This window comes from Coregonus lavaretus (assembly GCF_964263955.1).
Source record: "Coregonus lavaretus genome assembly, chromosome: 22".
NCBI classification, from domain to species: domain Eukaryota; kingdom Metazoa; phylum Chordata; class Actinopteri; order Salmoniformes; family Salmonidae; genus Coregonus; species Coregonus lavaretus.
Genome location: NC_140009.1, coordinates 19,987,388 through 20,007,767, shown reverse-complemented (window position 1 = coordinate 20,007,767; position 20,380 = coordinate 19,987,388). Strand labels below are relative to the sequence as shown.

Sequence of the window (20,380 nt, the reverse complement as noted above, 5' to 3'; positions counted from 1 at the left end):
TTTAGAAAGGTTAGATAATCAGAGATGTTGAGTAAATTTCGCCTAGATCCGTTTTGATGGGCATTACGGCTTTCTAGTCTACAACACCTTGTGGCTCTCCAAATGTCGAAAACACAACCCTACAATGATACAGCAATAGATGACGATGTTTAGCCTACGATTCTGACTTGGAAACAGTAAAACAGTGAGTGTTTCCATTGTTTCGAAGGTTGGCCGGCGCAAATAGCTATAACCTAGTTTGCGTAATTGCTCACGAAGCGGGATCGGCTCATCCGCGATTTCACGTTGTCCAACCCCATTCAACATTAGCATAGAGAGATCATTGGTTGGAATCCCGCGGACACGACGTAGCTATGGGGCTTCCGTACAGTCTCAGCGAGTTAAATATCCCGCATTCCCGGAGCCAAAAGGGTGAGTAGCTAGCTTGGCGGAACGACCGACAACGAGTTTGGGACAGTTTATCAGCCATGAAAACGAAAGGAGAGCGAGGTGAGCGCACATGTCTAAACAATATTGAACCTTTTCGATATATCGTAGGGCAATAGACAAATAACTTTAGCCTAGCTCATAGCCTCACAAGTACTTTTACCAGGTTGCATTGTACTTTTTACGTTCATTAAGCTTTATAAATAGCTTTATAAATAGCATACGTTACACATAGAACAATTTAAATAAAGGATATAGACTTTTAATTTACCAATATGTCTAAAGAAAGATTATTGCCTGGAATGCTGAGAAATATATGTTTTGCCATTTTGTCTACAGTTTACCAGCCTTGTTGAAAACACTATCCAAATATTGGTTATAACAACGTTATAATAACATTTGGGACAACTGAAGAAACAGCCCTGCATATTTTCTGTTTCCTCACGTTTTCTCTCTCAACATTGCATGGTAACTATACACGTGGCTGCTCGGATCAGCTGTTCAAATGAGATTATCTCATTGGTCCAAATACCAAAACATTGCTTCTGTGTTTTTGCGGGAAAAGAATATGAGCAGACACAACAAAGTAGGCCTATGCGTAAATTTAGCCCTTGGCGATTTGTGTACACATTTCAAATCAGAACATTTGATGACTATAGTGACTGTTAATATAGGCTATTTGAATATTCAGCAATGAAACTTGAAGCACGAATGCACAAGGCAAGAGCGCAGATGTGATACACTGTAGCGATAGCTTACTTTTATTGTAATTGCGATGTTCGATTCCTTCCCCCAACCTTTACAATATGCAAATTAACTTTTACGTGGATGTTTACCACTGATGAAAGTATCCATTTTGGTGGAGCTGAGTGTGCACTCCTTACTGAATATCAATTAATGCATTTAACACATACTATCACTTATACAAATACTATGTTCCTTGTTTTTGTTATTAGGCTACATTGATATGTGGTTTTGTTACAGGTGGAGGCCTGGAGATGGCAGTGAATGTCCAAGTCAAGCCTGGTGAGAAACACAACCGCTATGAGCTGCTGGCTTGGCTCAATGAATATCTGCAGACCAGGTTCACTAAGGTGGAGCAAACATGCTCAGGTAGGCTACATGCTCTTTGTACACACTGTTGATATTTTCTCTAGGCTTATGTATTGCCTCTAGATAATACACTGGTTTGTGTCTGATGTCATACTTAGAGAACATTCCTTTACATCAATCATAGTTAGCTATTTTGTATGAGCTCCAGGCATTGAGGGTATGATTATAAATGTGTGTGTTCCAGGTGCTGTGTTCTGCCAGCTAATGCACTGGCTGTTCCCTGGTTCTGTGGATGTACAGAGAGTGAGGTTCCAGGCCAGGGATGAGGTGGATGCCCTTCACAACTACAGTGTGTTGCAGGCCGGCTTCAGGAGGAGTGGGGTGATCAAAGTGAGTTACACTCTACAGCAATACACCCGTTCATGATATATTGCAGTCTAGTAGGACTGTGTGTAATGTGCACACAAAGTCTACATTGCATTGCTCTTATACAAGTGTAGTAACACTGCAATTACTCTAGTAACAACATGGTGTTATTACATATATTATATATGTAATATAATACTTATTACATTTTATTACATGTAATGATTTAATAATGTTGTGTAAAATCTCTCTTCCCCCAGTCAATCCCAGTGGAGGATCTGATCAGAGGGAGCTCTGAGGCGGGCCTGGACTTCCTACAGTGGTTCAAGGTGTTCTTTGACTCCAACCACAACGGCCAGGAGTATGATGCTCTGGAGGCGCGGGCTGGACAGAGCATACTGCCTGCTAATTCTGCTAAACAGCCACAAAGACCCAAAGCCCTGACACAACTCAACTTCTGTGAGACTCAACTTCACTCTCTCTCTCTCTGCTCTATTCTTTAGTTTGTAGTATGAAATGCTAGTATGAAAGACTAGTCCACGGTATCCACTTTATTTGTGTTTTGGTTGCTCAATGTTGTCATTTTTGTCACCCAAAGCTAGGGAAGTGGAGATGTCTGAGGGGCCCTGGCAGAACCAGGAAACAGCACTGGATGTTCAAACGGCAGAGCCAGAGGAGAAGGAGAATACGTTTTCCCCTTTCAGCCCCAGCCTGCTGCAGCTCATCCAGAAGCACTGGCCCAGCCCAGCAAAGCGCGGGACAGAACTGACCCAGGATCAGGTAGCCAGACACGTTCTGGGTCAGAAATATCCTCAGGACATCACCGCCGCCTGCTCCCAGACCCCCTACTGCCTCTACCTGTACCGAGGCGTGGAGCTCGGAGGGGATAGAGACCAGGAGACGACCAGTGTGCTCCTGATGGGCTACTTTGACCAGGGGTCAGGGGTCAGACACGTGCGCCTGCTAGACACCCTTCAGCCAAGGGATGCCACAGTGTCAGCTGGTGCAGCCGAGCTGAACTGTCTGGTGGAGACCCTGAGGAGGTTTGAGCTCCCCTTGGCCAACTTGGCTGTGTTCTACTGTGAATCTGCAGACTGTGGAGACTTGGGGCTGAGCCAGGTATTGGTGACCGGGCTCAGGGCTCTGAACCCTGGGCTGGTGTCCCTCTGCGATCTCCCTGGCCTGGCTGGACGGGCGTGTCACATGGGCGTGACGGCGCTGCCGGAGCAGGTCCTGGAGCTGGTCAGGGACATCCACCACCACTACTCCACCTGCCCCACAACCAACGACAACCTCAAGGAGATATTTGCCGATGTGACACCCTTGGACCCTCTCCTTCCCCTGTCATCCCAGTGCCTTTTCCTGGGCAGGACGGTGCAGAGGATGGCAGACGCCTGGCCCGAGCTGCTCCAGTACTTTGAGTCCCGGGGCAGTGAGGGGGACGCGGAGCAGGTGTGTGCCCTTCTAAGGGACCTAAAAGTCAGACTGAGCCTGCTGTTCCTGGGGCACGCCTTGGAGCCCCTCTGTGCCTTCCAGGAGCTCCTTGAGTGGGGCGACTCTGACGTGGCCAACATCCTACAGCAGGCCTCCAGCCTGGTGCACTCCTATGCAGCCAGCTTCCTCCGCGCGCCCACCGTGGACCGCTTCCTGAGGCGGCGAGAGCCTGCGCTCCTCGCCAACGAGAAGGACCACCTCCTGAGGGTGGAGGTGAACACGGGCATCCGCGTGAAGGACTTCCTGTCGGAACATCAGGCAGAACTCAAAGAAAATGTTGTTGACTCTTTCCTGGGGAGCAGCGTCTCCTTCTACAAGGCTACCACCTGGAGCCTGATAGAGAGCCTGCCTCTGCCCAACGTGGCCCTGAAGAACATTCCCGTCCTGCTGAGGCCTGCTGGGAGGCTGGAGGTGACGGGCAGGGTGGTGGCCGAGCTGGGGTCCCTCATGGGGCTGTGTGGCGTCCCGGGGGACATGGCCCTGCTGACCGATGAGTTCCTGGAGTATATGATCTCAGAGGGTGAGGAGCCTACCGCTAACTCTCCCTCCCCTGGGCCCACAGTGGAGCAGCACTGGAAACAGGTGCTGAGGACCATGGGAAAGACATCTATCCTACGGAGGCTGATCCGCACCCTGCTTACTCTCCCCTCTGGCTCTCTGCAAAGGGACAAGGTCTTCGCTCAGGTGTGTAGCTAACTGGACTAGACTGGCATGTAACATGTGGGGATGTTTTTTTGAAATTATGTTGAAGTGTTAGCTCTGCTGTAATGTACACTACTACTATAGTCACATTGTGTGGGAAAATTAATTTTTTCTGTGTTGGTATCGATGTGTCCAGGCTACCGTGCTGGGTGATGGTGGTCAGGATGAGGATAACTGGCTCACAGAAGAGACAGAACACAGTGAGGACGAAGGCATACCCTCATCACCGTCAAGTCCTCTAAAACAGGAGAGCAACTCATCTGGTAAGATTGTATTACATATTTATCGAAATGTGACACTTGACAAGCTGTTTATTCAGAGAAGGGGTCTCCAACTCTGTTTCTGAAGGGCTACTCGGTGTGCAGGCTTTTGTTCCAGCCCAGCAGTTACAGACTCAATTCAACTAAGCCTCTCTTCAGACTGAAGACCATTATTTGTTGTTTATTTGACACAAGTGTGTGAGTGCTGGGCTGGAACCAAAACCTTGCATACCCCGTAGGTGAATACGGATATACTGTATATTTAATAATTCCTATTGTTCAATGTCTTGTTTTCAGATTTGATTGACCTCACAGAGCCTGCTGAGACTGAGCCAAGGCCTGTTCAGACAGACACAATACCAGGTAAGGATAGCACTGAGAATCACATACACTCATTAAGGGATCATTGTCAGACAATTGTATAAATATTGTGTATTTATATGTCCTCAAAATAATATTGACCTCTTTGCAATTTGCCCACAACGGCAGAGCTAAAGACGACTGAGTCTATTGACATTATCGCTCTCGATGACAGCGACGATGATGTCATTTGGACTGAGACCACACCACACAAGGTACATTATATTTTTGTTTAAATCTATTTCCATTTGTTTCTTATTTGATAAAACATGATTATGTGCAGTGCATATATTATGGAAGCATCATTTCAGTGTTTCTCTCACTGACCCCCAGTCTAAAGATGACAATGCCCTGCCGATGGCCACATCCACCCCTGAAGGACCATCTAAGACGTCCTCCTGCCTGTACGAGGTAGGTACTGTTCACTCCATCAACAACAGATTGTCACTGTTATTATATTAAATTATATTATACTGTTATATGTATATATTATACATTCGTTAAGCAGTATTATGTCATTAGTCTTGAAATTCTCCCTCTGCGTAGCTGAAGTGTGTAAAATAATCCTTTCTCTTTTCTGATTTACATTATCATGACAATTAGCTTTGAGGCTAACAATGGTACATATCAATGTATTTCGATGTTCAATCTCACCAGATATGTTTAGCAGTGTATGACTGACTGTCTGCTGTGCTTTTCCCTGTAGGATGGGAAGGGCTACAGTGTTGGGGATCTGGTATGGGGACAGGTAGAGGGATACTCCCTGTGGCCAGGGATTGTCCAACCCTGGAAGGGTCGGCAGGCAGCCAAAAGCATCCGGAAAGTCGAATGGTTTGGGGACGGCATGTTTTCCGAGGTGAGGAGGGAGGACATCAAGTTTTGTTGTTTTCAGTGTGTTTGTGTGAGTTATGAGTGTCCATATTTGATGGGCAATAAAGTTTTTAAAATTAGATTGTAAAGGTGAATTGTTGTGCAGTGGGAGGTACCTATCACTCAGTGTTATTCTGTCTGTTTCAGATAAACACCCAGAAACTGCTGCAATTTGGAGCGTTTGCACAATGTTTCTGCGCAAATAGCTTTGCCACCCTCGTCACGTACAGGGATGCTATATTCCAATCCTTACAGGTCAGTCTGTCTGTCTGATTGTGTGTGAATGTCTGTGTGCTGATTTGTATGCGTGTATCACATCTGATTGTGTGTTGTTGATATGTAACCATGTAGGTGGCTGCCTCAAGATGTAGGAAGGTGTTTTCCCTGGGTTCAGATGAGCGGGAGGAGCACCTCAGGGTAATGCTGGACTGGGCCTTCGGCGGTTTCAAACCCACTGGCCCAGATGGGTTCCAACCACCGCACCAGACAGAGGGTAAGCTAAGAGGCTGACTAACACATCATTCTGTATCTACCCACTGGGCACACACTGGTTGAGTCAACATTGTTTCCACGTCATTTCAATGAAATTACGTTGAACCAATGTGGAATAGATGTTGAACTGACATCTGTGCCCAGTGGGTATTACATACATGATCCCTCTCTTTAATTTTGTAATGTTATAACAACTTGTATGAATAGGAATAGATATATTGTGTGTTAATGGGGTACAGTATTTTGATGATGTTAATGATCTTACAGCTAAAGGGACGGCCAACGGCAAGCAGCCGGCCCCAAAAAAGGCAACATCCACCAACAGCGAACTGCACAACCTGAGCCAGGTGTCTGTGTGTCTCACCAAGCTCTCCCTAAACCTGGACAACGGCACCTTCAACCTCAGGCAGGAGGAGGATAAAGGTGCCTTGTCCAACAAGGGGAAAAATTATCAAAATCCAGACTGCCAGCCACCACTCAAAAAACAAAAGCAGCAGTACAACAAAAATAAAGACCCAGGCTACGTCTATGAACATCCTGACCAGAAATACAGAGGTGGGCCATCTCCACTCTTTCTACACACTGATATATCCTCTGTTAATCATTGTGTTTCAAATCATTCCCAACGGTAGTATTTCCTATTTGTTTACTTTTCTCAATGCACTGACACTGTCTCTGCCCACTCATTTAAAATACTGTATTTTGTATCTTTATTTTCTCAGAGGAGATGGTTCAAAGGGTACAGAATAAAAGACTGGACATTGAAGGTGAAAGCTTGTGCTGACATGGACACGCTTTTGTATTAAATAGTGGTATTGTGTTGGAAGTGTGGTTCATTCATTGTTTTGTCCACTCATGAATCACTCACTTTTTCATTTTCTATCTTCCAAAGCTTTCTGCCTGTGCTGTATGGCTGACGATATAGAGATTTTCCATCCACTGTTTGAAGGAAGCCTTTGCCTTAAATGCAAGGTAAAGCAAAAAATATATTCCTCTTGTGGTTCTTGCTACATACATATATGTTAAGCAAAATGTATATTGGGTGTGTTGCCTCAATTGTTTCAGATGGTCATGTCTTCCCTTGCTGTGCCAATTTCTAAATCTTTATATACTATTTCCTACAGGATAACTTCACTGAGACTCTCTATCGATACGATGAGGATGGCTACCAGTCATACTGCACAGTGTGCTGTGCTGGCCTGGAGGTCATCCTCTGTGGGAACGACAGCTGCTGCCGGTGAGTAACAGTATTTGCTACTAACGCTCTCTCCAGTGGAGGCTGGTGGAAGGAGGGACCATCCTCCCCATTTCTCGCTCCACCAGCCTCCACTGATACTCCCTATGCCATTATCCACTCTAAACCTTCCAGACATGGGTCATGTTCTAAAATATCTGTCTTCTCCCAGCTCCTACTGTTTGGACTGCCTAAACATCTTGGTTGGCCCGGGTACCTTTGACTCTCTGAAGGACGTGGATCCATGGATCTGCTACCTGTGCGAACCACACCATGCCTACGGTGCCCTGAAACCCCGTCTGGACTGGAGCATCCGTGTCCAGGAGTTTTTTGCAAATAACAGTGCCTTTCAGTTCGTGAGTGGCCCCGCAATCCATATTTTCTTGTAGCGCTACCTTAGAATGGAATGCTCTTTGTTTTGATTTGACGTAATTTACATACCGGTACTGCTCTTATTGGTCAATAACCGAATGAGTGTGCTTGACCTTTTCCCTCTCTAGGAGCCCGACCGGGTATACCCATCCATCCCTGCCAACCTGCGTCGACCAATCAAGGTCCTCTCGCTGTTTGATGGGATTGGCACAGGTTAGCTGCAGCGCCGGAATTCCTCCATTCTAATTCTACAATTCTACTCTGTTGTCCTGATTCTGCTGACAAAAATACTACTGTATTATGTGTTGTTTTATTTCTACTCGAATTCTGATTCCACTATTATTTGTTCTTATTCTACTATGAAGATCTTACTGGGAATATTTGACTATTCCATTTTATCATAATTCTACTGTTTTTCTACTGTTCTGATTCTACTCTGAAAATTATATTCTACTCCTTTAAGGTCTAAGGAGAAGAGGAACTTCAATAATCAGAGACTTTGCATGTAGCACTTAACCAGATTGTGAAGGAGGACATGCGTTTCATTTGACCCTTAGGTTACTTGGTGCTGAAAGAGCTGGGATTCAAGGTGGACAAATATGTGGCCTCAGAGATCTGTTCGGAGTCCATCGCCGTATCCGAGATCAACCATGAAGGCAAGATCATACATGTGGATGATGTTCGGCTCATCACCAAAGAGCACGTACGTCTTATAACGTCTTATAACGTGAGCACAGTGCATTTACTGACGATTTGAAACATCGGTCAGTACTAAAACAGACCTCACTACTCTTGTCCAATCCAGATCCTAAAGTGGGGTCCGTTCGATCTGCTCATTGGTGGGAGCCCTTGCAACGATCTGTCCATCGTGAACCCAGCACGGAAGGGACTGTTTGGTATGTCTAGGACTTGAATAGTTTACCTTGTGAGATCAACAGAGTAAAAATATATTTATGTATTTTCTACGCATAGTGTAGTGCGGCTTGTAGACATTACCAGCAGACGGCAGTGTACAACAGCGTGGTTAGTTTGGAATAGGCAAGTAGAGTGCAACATCTGTGTTAGCTCTAATGTGGATATCATCTCTGCAGTGTTGTTTAAATGTTGCGCAAGGTCAAAATGTCACAGTGCATAACCCGACTATTCCCCTGTGTTATGGGTGCTTATTACATCTCTGTCATTCTGTCTGTAGAGGGGACGGGGAGGCTCTTCTTTGAGTATTACCGGCTTCTTCACATCATGAAGCCCAAAGAAAACGACCGGCGGCCGTTCTTCTGGTTTTTCGAGAACGTGGTGTTCATGAACAACCACGACAAGGTCGACATCTGCCGCTTCCTGGAGGTTAGCTAGCCCCACTCACTCTCCTCTTAGAACAGTTGTATCGTGCTGCGTACGTGTTTCTCTGAAAATGTGGAATTCTAATGGGAAACTTATGGTTTAAGCTTAAAACGAGTTTGCCGCTTATATTTCTGGGTCTTTCTGGTTTTGGTCTGGCTCTCAGAATTAACCGGTTTGAAGTCAGAAAATATAATATTTCACATGAACGCAGCACCAAATCTCTTGATTTGTATACAAATCATACTGTCTAAATGTTCTGTAGTTTAGAACCCAACTAACTAACAGTCTGTTGTTCTCAGTGCAACCCGGTTCTGGTGGATGCGGTGAAAGTGAGCCCGGCCCACAGAGCGCGATACTTCTGGGGCAACATCCCTGGGATGAACAGGTATGTGTTTGCACCCTGGACCAAACTAAACCACTCAGCTGATCAATGATCCTTTCTTATTACATTTGCATTTTAGTCATTTAGCAGACGCTCTTATCCAGAGCGACTTACAGTTTGTGAGTGCATAAATTTTTCTTATCAACCCCATTGTTTCTTGAAATGTTTTATTCAATGCAATTGATCTCTACATAGTCTACTGTTATGTGGATCTTCGGAAAAACCCAGCACCACATGTGACAACATCTTTAAGCTCATCTCTCTGATAATAAGAATAACTCACTGGTGACCCTGTCTGCCTGATTATCTCCTTCTTAGTGATGAGTCTGCTTCCTGCCTTTAAAAAGTTTTGTTCAATGTGTCTGATTCTGTTCTAGGCCCATCATCGCATCCCAGAACGACAAGGTCATTCTGCAGGACTGCCTTGAAAGGGGAAGAGTTGCCAAGGTCAGAATTTTTTTCAAATGTATTTTCTATTTAACCTTCATTTAACTAGTCCCAATCTGATCCTCTTTGGTTGTTTTCAAATGTTGTCTTGTTTTTCCCTTTTCATTTGTGTTAGTCTACCCCTCTTTCTTTGGAACCTGTAACTGTTTGTATCCCAGCATTTCCTGGTGTCTTACTTTCTTGTTTTTTGTTGTTTCTTTTGTATTCTATTGCACAGTTCACAAAAGTGAGGACCATCACCACCAACCCGAACTCCCTCAAACAGGGCAAGGGCGTGAGCAAGCTCCCAGTATCAGAGAAAGGCGTGGATGACATCCTGTGGATCACGGAGCTAGAGAAGTAGGCATTTTGCTCAGTTGTTTTAATTTTTTTCTTGAAATTCTGTAGAAATTAAAGATGTTCTCTTCTGCCTGTCACTTCAAGGATCTTCGGCTTCCCCAAGCACTACACCGATGTAAAGAACATGAATCGCCAGCAGAGGCAGAAGGTGCTGGGGAAGTCCTGGAGTGTGCCTGTGATCCGCCATCTCTTCGCCCCACTGAAGGACTACTATGCCTGCGAACAACTTCCCCCATTCCCTTCGCAGCCATCTAGTTCCTCAGCAACAGCCATGGACATGGGGCAGAGGTCAATGGGTGGCCCATCATGGTGTAGTCCCCTAGAGTGACAGTCGGGTTTCAGCTACAATAGCCATTTACAACATTAACATTGTCTACGCTGTATTTCTGATCAATTTGACGTTATTTTAATGGACAGAAAAATTGCTTTTCTTTCGAAAACAAGGACATTTCTAAGTGATCCCAAACTTTTGAACAGTAGTATATATACAGTTGTGGTCAAAGGTTTTGAGAATGACACAAATACTAATTTTCACAGAGTCTGCTGCCTCAGTTTTGATTATGGCAATTTGCATATACTCCAGAATGTCATGAAGAGTGATCAGATGAATTGCAATTAATTGCAAAGTCCCTCTTTCCCATGAAAATGAACTTAATCCCCCCAAAAAAACATTTCCACTGCATTTCAGCCCTGCCACAAAAGGACCAGCTGCCATCATGTCAGTGATTCTCTCGTTAACACAGGTGAGAGTGTTGACGAGGACAAGGCTGGAGATCACTCTGTCATGCTGATTGAGTTAGAATAACAGACTGGAAGCCTTAAAAGGAGGGTGGTGCTTGAAATCATTGTTCTTCCTCTGTTAACCATGGTTACCTGCAAGGAAACACGTGCCATCATCATTGCTTTGCACAAAAAGGGCTTCACAGGCAAGGATATTGCTGCTAGTAAGATTGCACCTAAATCAACCATTTATCGGATCATCAAGAACTTCAAGGAGAGAGGTTCAATTGTTGTGAAGAAGGCATCAGGGCACCCAAGAAAGTCCAGCAAGCGCCAGGACCATCTCCTAAAGTTGATTCAGCTGCAGGATCGGGCCACCACCAGTGCAGAGCTTGCTCAGGAATGGCAGCAGGCACGTGTGAGTGCATCTGCACGCACAGTGAGGCAAATACTTTTGGAGGATGGCCTGGTGTCAAGAAGGGCAGCAAAGAAGCCACTTCTCTCCAGGAAAAACATCAGGGACAGACTGATATTGTGCAAAAGGTACAGGGTTTGGACTGCTGAGGACTGGGGTAAAGTCATTTTCTCTGATGAATCCCCTTTCCGATTGTTTGGGGCACACGGAAAACACCTTGTTCGGAGAAGACAAGGTGAGCGCTACCATCAGTCCTGTGTCATGCCAACAGTAAAGCATCCTGAGACCATTCATGTGTGGGGTTGCTTCTTAGCCAAGGGAGTGGGCTCACTCACAATTTGGCATAAGAACACAGCCATGAATAAAGAATGGTACCAACACATCCTCAGAGAACAACTTCTCCCAACCATCCAAGAACAGTTTGGTGACGACCAATGCCTTTTCCAGCATAATGGAGCACCTTGCCATAAGGCAAAAGTGATAACTAAGTGGCTTGGGTAACAAAACATCGACATTTTGGGTCCATGGCCAGGAAACTCCCCAGACCTTAATCCCATTGAGAACTTGTGGTCGATCCTCAAGAGGCGGGTGGACAAACAAAAACCCACAAATGTTGACAAACTCCAAGCATTGATTATGCCATCAGTCAGGATGTGGCCCAGAAGTTAATTGACAGCATGCCAGGGCGGTCTTGAAAAAGTTAATGTAATTATCAATAAAAGCCTTTGACACTTATGGAATGCTTGTAATTATACTTCAGTATACCATAGTAATATCTGACAAAAATATATCATAACAGCGAACTTTGTGAAGACCAATACTTGTGTCATTCTCAAAACGTTTGACCACGACTGTAAACCCTCCTGGGCTGTGGCCAAAAAAAACTAGAAAATAGAAAATGCCCACAACAAAAAAAACTACTTATCTGATCATTTAAAATATTTTATTTGTTCTACTTAAACCCTTTTATGCATCTCTTTTATTATTGTTTAACTTTACACTTTCTTACCTGACACAAATGCCCTGCCCACTTCACCAATCCAAGCAAGAAGAAATGGATAGAAAAGAGCAGCCACTTCTTACCAAGACAAAGCTTCTTCATCATCATCATTGGGTTCACAATCTGATTGTCTTAATAGTTTTGAGTTTGATAATCCTCTCATTGAGTTATTATTAATCTATCCCTCTATTTTTATGATACAATTACTTGGTGCAAATACTTGATATTTGGCCTCTATTAGATGGCTTGAGATTTCATGTATGTTAGTTTTTTAATGAGGTCACGTGATGTCAATGGCCTCCTTACTATGAGCACTGTCACTTTCTGTCCAAGTGACATGCAGGGATGTTCTCAACAAAGATGGTTAGATCCAGCAAGACTACCTCTGTGTTGCTTTATGATAGCCATATGAGACTAACTCAAACATATCTGCTGCTAACAGGCCACCTTGGTACTGTAAATATAATGTAACTTTGTAAATAGAATTGAAGTTATGGTATAATAATAATGTAAATCATTTGGACAGATATTGAATGTTTTTATAAGATTCCTTTATTGTGTGAAAGGAGGCAGACAGAATAATGTTGAATTTTTTAAATCTTTCTTAACTGATTGCTATTGTGTTAAGCCAAGGGCTATGGCGGTCTTATTTTTTAATTAATAGTACAAATAACATTTTTATGAAATGTTTAATATGATGTCATGGTTGCGTTTTATGGTATCATCAATCATATGCATTGTGTGATTTCGCTAATGGTGGCATTGTAGTACAGTGTCTTGCAAAAGTATTCATCCCCCTTGTTGCATTACAACCTGTAATTTAAATAGATTTTTATTTGGATTTCATGTAATGGACATACACAAAATAGTCCTAATTGGTGAAGTGAAATGAAAAAAATGACTTGTTTCAAAAAATTCTAAAGAATAAATAATGGAAAAGTGGTGCGTGCATATGTATTCAACCCCTTTGCTATGAAGCCCCTAAATAAGATTTTGTGCAACCAATTACCTTCAGAAGTCACATAATTAGTTAAATAAAGTCCACCTGTGTGCAATCTAAGTGTCACATGATCTCAGTATATATACACCTGTTCTGAAAGGCCCAAGAGTCTGCAACACCACCAAGCAAGCGGCACCATGGAGACCAAGGAGCTCTCCAAACAGGTCAGGGACAAAGTTGTGGAGAAGTACAGATCAGGGTTGGGTTATAAAAAAATATCAGAAACTTTGAACATCCCACAGAGCACCATTAAATACATTGTTAAAAAAAATAGAAAGAATATGGCACCACAACAAACCTGCCAAGAGAGGGCCGCCCACCAAAACTCACGGACCAGGTAAGGAGGGCATTAAACAAAGACAACCCTGAAGGAGCTGCAAAGCTCCACAGCGGAGATTGGAGTATCTGTCCATAGGACCACTTTAAGCCGTACACTCCACAGAGCTGGGCTTTTTGAAGGAGTGGCCAGAAAAAAGCCATTGCTTAAAGAAAACAATTTACAAACACATTTGGTGTTCGTCAAAAGGCATGTGGGAGACTCCCCAAACATATGGAAGAAGGTACTCTGGTCAGATAAAACTAAAATTGAGCTTTTTGGCCATTAAAGAAAACGCTATGTCTTGCGCAAATCCAACACCATCCCTACAGTGAAGCATGGTGGTGGAAGCATCATGCTGTGGGGATGTGTTTCATCGGCAGGGACTGAGAAACTGGTCAGAATTGAAGGAATGATGGATGGCGCTAAATACAGGGAAATTCTTGAGGGAAACCTGTTTCAGTCTTCCAGAGATTTGAGACTGGGACGGAGGTTCACCTTCCAGCAGGACAATGACCCTAAGCATACTGCTAAAGTAACACTCGAGTGGTTTAAGGGGAAACATTTAAATGTCTTGGAATGGCCTTGTCAAAGCCCAGACCTCAATCCAATTGAGAATCTGTGGTATGACTTAAAGATTGCTGTACACCAGCGGAGCCCATCCAACTTGAAGGAGCTGGAGCAGTTTTGCCTTGAAGAATGGGCAGATATCCAAGTGGCTAGATGAACCAAGCTTATAGAGACATACCCCAAGAGACTTGCAGCTGTAATTGCTGCAAAAGGTGTCTCTACAAAGTATTGACTTTGGGGGGGGGTGAATAGTTATGCACGCTCAAGTTTTCAGTTTTTTTGTTTTATTTCTTGTTTGTTTCACAATAAAAAATATTTTGCATCTTCAAATTGTACCTTTATTTAACTAGGCAAGTCAGTTAAGAACAAATTCTTATTTACAATGACGGCCTACACTGGCCAAACCCAGACTACGCTGGGCCAATTGTGCGCCGCTCTATGGGACTCCCAATCACGTCCGGTTGTGATACAGCCTGGAATCGAGCCAGGGCGTCTATAGTGACGCCTCAAGCACTGAGATGCATTGCCTTAGACCACTGCGCCACTCGGAAGCCCAGCATGTTGTGTAAGTCAAATTATACAAACCTCCAAAAAATCCATTTTAATTCCAGGTTGTAAGGCAACAAAATAGGACAAATTCCAAGGGGGATGAATACTTTCGCAAGCCCGTGTATGTGATACAAATGTCATCCAAATAGATTATTATAGATGCAGAAAGTAAACAGCATAGTGGATCAATTTCCGCAACAACTAAGAGCGTTGAAGCGCGAGGCTCAACTTCTCCGCTGTTTTGATGCCCTGGCTACCACACTGAACAGCGTGAAGTGAACATGCATAGATACTATGTGTGACTGTGTGAGAGCGAAGTCTTGCATCTCGCTCATCTCCAAATCTGCGGTGTTGCTCGTGCCAATGTCATTTAGCTGAGTCTACCTTTAAACTACATTTACATTTTAGTCATTTAGCAGACACTCTTATCCAGAGCGACTTACAGTTAGTGATACATTATTATTATTTTCATACTGGCCCCCCATGGGAATTGAACCCACAACCCTGGCGTTGCAAACTACCAACTGAGGTACATCCCTGCTGGCCATTCCCTCCCCTACCCTGGACGACGCAGGGCCAATTATGCGCCACCCCATGGGTCTCCCGGTCGCGGCCGGCTACGACAGAGCCTGGATTCGAACCAGGATCTCTAGTGGCACAGCCTTAGACCACTGCGCCACTCAGGAGAACTACAATACTTGCCCAAAAGATCATCGGGTCACATATTTACCAGGCCTACCTCAAAGCAGCGAGCTGGTCAGCACTGGGAGTAACTACTGGTCTTTCATCTTAATGAGCTCTAACTGAAATGTCTTCACTGGAAATGTCCATGCAGATAATGACCTATTTGTGTGTGTGCGTACTAGAGGTCTTCACGGGTTCACCCGAATACCCGAGAGTGTCCGGTCGGGTGCTGTTTGATTGTCATAGGGTCTTGGGTCTATGTAACTACAGCTGATAGACCCGAATGGACCCGAGCCCGGCTCTGCATAGCCTATAGCTTATTTATTTTACGCTAATAAGGTACATTTATTGACTTATAAAAGGCCTAGCCAACATATGAAGATCTATTTGTTAACCAGAAGAGAAACTTGGCAAATAAAAAAAAATGTGTCACCCGGGTCCAATCAGGTCTAGGACTTGTTGTCATCGGGTCCAATCGGGTTCGGGTCTGATTGTTCTCGGGACTAGTAGTGTCACATCTAGTAATAAACACTACCAACTTTTTGGACCTGAGAAGACCTCTAGTGCATACATTGATTTGTAAGTGTGTAGTTTCATGCATGCATGTGGTCAAGCCTTTTGTGAAAAGAGCCCATTCATATTAAATGGCCCCTTCATCGCACAGAGGAGCCTTTGGTGACAACATTACAACCATCTAGGAGAATAAAAGGTTGAAAGGTATGAAGTCACTGTGATATTACATTTGAGATACAACTTTAGCAGTTTATCCTAGCCCATGTTGGATTGGAGGGAATCATGCAAGTAATTGGTAGTTTACCAAACTACCAATTACTTCACACTAGAAGAAGTTAAGCTACTTTGAAAAAGTAGTTCACTACATCCAAGCTACTTCGGGACAAATTATCATATCTAAATCCGAAATGTCATAGACTACAAGAATGTGTAATTTAGCCTATTAAACACAAAAACGATGTTTCAAGTGAGGAAATGTTATTTCCCCATCTTAAAAAAAAATAGTGTCGTTCCAGTAGTTAGCTACAACGCTACATGGCAAAAAAGTAATTAGCTACTGAAAACACTACCAAGATTTGAATTTAGTTTAACTACCACAAACCTACTGAAAAATGTAGTTCACTATTCCCCAACACTGATGTCTGTACTAATAACCAGCATAAGTGCCACAGTTTTAAAGTTTAAATAAATGGTGTAAAGCAAAAGTGTAAAGAAATGTTAATATTTCTTTGTTGCAAATAACTGATGTTGCCTGTAGTAACAACGGTTGTCAATAGTTACCACAAATGTGATTTTAAACCTAACCCTAAAGATTAAAAAGCTAATTTATATTTATAGCTAATTTTGACTTTGTGGCTGTGGTAACTAGTGGAAAGAAGTAATAATAGAGACAGAAGAGGAAGCAAGACACCCCACTCGCTGTTTTTTTCTGCTTCAATGAAAGTCAGTGAACTAAGTAGACCAGACCCAGCTGCTATTGCACTGGTGTCTATGGGGTAGACCAGACCCAGCTGCTATTACACTGGTGTCTATGGGAGACACACCCAGTTAAGTATTTGTATTTATTATGGATCCCCATTAGCTGGTGCCAAGGGTCCAGCCAAATTAAGGCAGTTATACCATTTTAAAAACATTATAATACATTTCACAACACATTAAGAGTGCACCCTCAGGCCACTACCCTACTACCACATATCTACAACACAAAATCTATGTGTACTGTGACGGATCAGCTTGTCCGAAACACCCTAACACAGGCGGGAGGCATGAAATGAACAGACCGGAGGCAGTGGTTGGTTCCTTTTGTATCGTCAATAAACAGGTTTTCTTTCACCCGACAAAATGATTCCAGTACAGGGTAGCATCCAACGCTGAAACAACAGCGGAAAAAATGAATAAAAAATAAACTAAGCAGTTGACCAAATGGCTGTGGCCAAAAAGGGAAAACAAAACAACAAAAGGCTTCACCCGTCTTTAGACTATCATCTACACATAATATTTACAGGGGGGCTGCTTTCTCTGAGGTAGGAAAGTACGACATCCTCACAGGTCCCTGTGTCTCCCAGCCTCGAGCTAATCTCCTGGCACACCTAAACTCAGCAAAAAAAGAAACGTCCTTTCACTGTCAACTGCGTTTATTTTCAGCAAACTTAACATGTGTAAATATTTGTATGAACATAACAAGATTCAACAACTGAGACATAAACTGAACAAGTTCCACAGACATGTGACTAACAGAAATTGAATAATGTGTCCCTGAACAAAGGGGGAGTCAAAATAAAAAGTAACAGTCAGTATCTGGTGTGGTCACCAGCTGCATTAAGTACTGCAGTGCATCTCCTCCTCATGGACTGCACCAGATTTGCCAGTTATTGCTGTGAGATGTTACCCCACTCTTCCACCAAGGCACCTGCAAGTTCCTGGACATTTCTGGGGGGAATGGCCCTAGCCCTCACCCTCCGATCCAACAGGTCCCAGACGTGCTCAATGGGATTGAGATCCGAGCTCTTCGCTGGCCATGGCAGAACACTGACATTCCTGTCTTGCAGGAAATCACGCACAGAACGAGCAGTATGGCTGGTGGCAGTGTCATGCTGGAGGGTCATGTCAGGATGAGCCTGCAGGAAGGGTACCACATGTGGGAGGAGGATGTCTTCCCTGTAACGCACAGCGTTGAGATTGCCTGCAATGACAACAAGCTCAGTCCGATGATGCTGTGACACACCGCCCCAGACCATGACGGACCCTCCACCTCCAAATCGATCCCGCTCCAGAGTACAGGCCTCGATGTAACGCTAATTCCTTCGACGATAAAAGCGAAACCATCACCCCTGGTGAGACAAAACGGCGACTCGTCAGTGAAGAGCACTTTTTGCCAGTCCTGTCTGGTCCAGTGACGGTGGGTTTGTGCCCATAGGGAACGTTGTTGCCGGTGATGTCTGGTGAGGACCTGCCTTACAACAGGCCTACAAGCCCTCAGTCCAGCCTCTCTCAGCCTATTGCGGACAGTCTGAGCACTGATGGAGGGATTGTGCGTTCCTGGTGTAACTCGGGCAGTTGTTGTTGCCATCCTGTACCTGTCCCGCAGGTGTGATGTTCGGATGTACCGATCCTGTGCAGGTGTTGTTACATGTGGTCTGCCACTGCGAGGACGATCAGCTGTCCGTCCTGTCTCCCTGTAGCACTATCTTAGGCGTCTCATAGTACGGACATTGCAATTTATTGCCGAGGCCACATCTGCAGTCCTCATGCCTCTTTGCAGCATGCCTAAGGCACATTCACGCAGATGAGCAGGGACCCTGGGCATCTTTCTTTTGGTGTTTTTCAGAGTCAGTAGAAAGGCCTCTTTAGTGTCCTAAGTTTTCATAACTGTGACCTTAATTGCCTACTGTCTGTAAGCTGTTAGTGTCTTAACGACCGTTCCACAGGTGCATGTTCATTAATTGTTTATGGTTCATTGAACAAGCATGGGAAACAGTGTTTAAACCCTTTACAATGAAGATCTGTGAAGCTATTTGGATTTTTACGAATTATCTTTGAAAGACAGGGTCCTGAAAAAGGGACGTTTCTTTTTTTGCTGAGTTTATATACAGTCGTGGTCAAAAGTTTTGAGAATGACACAAGTATTGTTCTTCACAAAGTTTGCTGCTTCAGTGTTTTTAGATATTTTTGTCAGATGTTACTATGGTATACTGAAGTATAATTACAAGCATTCCATAAGTGTCAAAGGCTTTTATTGACAATTACATTACGTTTATGCAAAGAGTCAATATTTGCAGTGTTGTCCCTTCTTTTTCAAGACCTCTGCAATCCGCCCTGGCATGCTGTCAATTAACTTCTGGGCCACATCCTGAATGATGGCAGCCCATTCTTGCATAATCAATGCTTGGAGTTTGTCCGAATTTGTGGGTTTTTGTTTGTCCACCCGTCTCTTGAGGATCGACCACAAGTTCTCAATGGGATTAAGGTCTGGGGAGTTTCCTGGCCATGGACCCAAAATATCGATGTTTTGTTCCCCGAGCCACTTAGTTATCCCTTTTGCCTTATGGCAAGGTGCTCCATCATACTGGAAAAGGCATTGTTCGTCACCAAACTGTTCTTGGATGGTTGGGAGAAGTTGCTCTCTGAGGATGTGTTGGTACCATTCTTTATTCATGGCTGTGTTCTTAGGCAAAATTGTGAGTGAGCCCACTCTCTTGGCTGAGAAGCAACCCCACACATGAATGGTCTCAGGATGCTTTACTGTTGGCATGACACAGGACTGATGGTAGCGCTCACCTTGTCTTCTCCGGACAAGCTTTTTTCCGGATGCCCCAAACAATCGGAAAGGGGATTCATCAGAGAAAATGACTTTACCCCAGTCCTCAGCAGTCCAACCCCTGTACCTTTTGCACAATATCAGTCTGTCCCTGATGTTTTTCCTGGAGAGAAGTGGCTTCCTTGCTGCCCTTCTTGACACCAGGCCATCCTCCAAAAGTATTTGCCTCACTGTGCGTGCAGATGCACTCACACCTGCCTGCTGCCATTCCTGAGCAAGCTCTGCACTGGTGGTGCCCCGATCCCGCAGCTGAATCAACTTTAGGAGACGGTCAAGGCGCTTGCTGGACTTTCTTGGGTGCCCTGATGCCTTCTTCACAACAATTGAACCTCTCTCCTTGAAGTTCTTGATGATCCGATAAATGGTTGATTTAGGTGCAATCTTACTAGCAGCAATATCCTTGCCTGTGAAGCCCTTTTTGTGCAAAGCAATGATGACGGCACGTGTTTCCTTGCAGGTAACCATGGTTAACAGAGGAAGAACAGTGATTTCAAGCACCAGCCTCCTTTTAAAGCTTCCAGTCTGTTATTCTAACTCAATCAGCATGACAGTGTGATCTCCAGCCTTGTCCTCGTCAATACTCTCACCTGTGTTAACGAGAGAATCACTGACATGATCTCAGCTGGTCCTTTTGTGGCAGGGATGAAATGCAGTGGAAATG

At 44.2% G+C, this 20,380-nt stretch overlaps 1 protein-coding gene across 1 annotated transcript; it reads left to right on the top strand.

Moving 5' to 3' along the window:
• The first annotated feature begins 405 nt into the window (after positions 1-405).
• LOC311150006 (uncharacterized protein) lies at positions 406-13,456 on the top strand. The gene is made up of 25 exons (XM_084187244.1): positions 406-489; positions 1,411-1,539; positions 1,724-1,869; positions 2,106-2,304; positions 2,444-4,023; positions 4,178-4,304; positions 4,599-4,664; positions 4,791-4,876; positions 4,995-5,072; positions 5,368-5,517; positions 5,679-5,786; positions 5,883-6,024; positions 6,291-6,578; positions 6,746-6,790; positions 6,916-6,995; positions 7,148-7,260; positions 7,430-7,613; positions 7,758-7,842; positions 8,187-8,332; positions 8,435-8,525; positions 8,822-8,970; positions 9,267-9,352; positions 9,727-9,796; positions 10,014-10,135; positions 10,220-13,456. Exons 1-25 carry the CDS (start codon positions 468-470, stop codon positions 10,461-10,463), a joined length of 4,536 nt encoding a protein of 1,511 aa, XP_084043370.1. The 5' UTR covers positions 406-467; the 3' UTR covers positions 10,464-13,456.
• The last annotated feature ends 6,924 nt before the right edge of the window (positions 13,457-20,380 follow it).

Excerpts from the sequence above, each read along its gene's own strand:
- LOC311150006 (XM_084187244.1), top strand. The coding sequence starts at position 468 with ATGAAAACGAAAGGAGAGCGAG. Across the intron at positions 1,870-2,105 it reads GGAGGAGTGGGGTGATCAAA|TCAATCCCAGTGGAGGATCT; the intron begins GTGAGTTACACT and ends CTCTTCCCCCAG. Across the intron at positions 6,996-7,147 it reads GCCTTTGCCTTAAATGCAAG|GATAACTTCACTGAGACTCT; the intron begins GTAAAGCAAAAA and ends TATTTCCTACAG.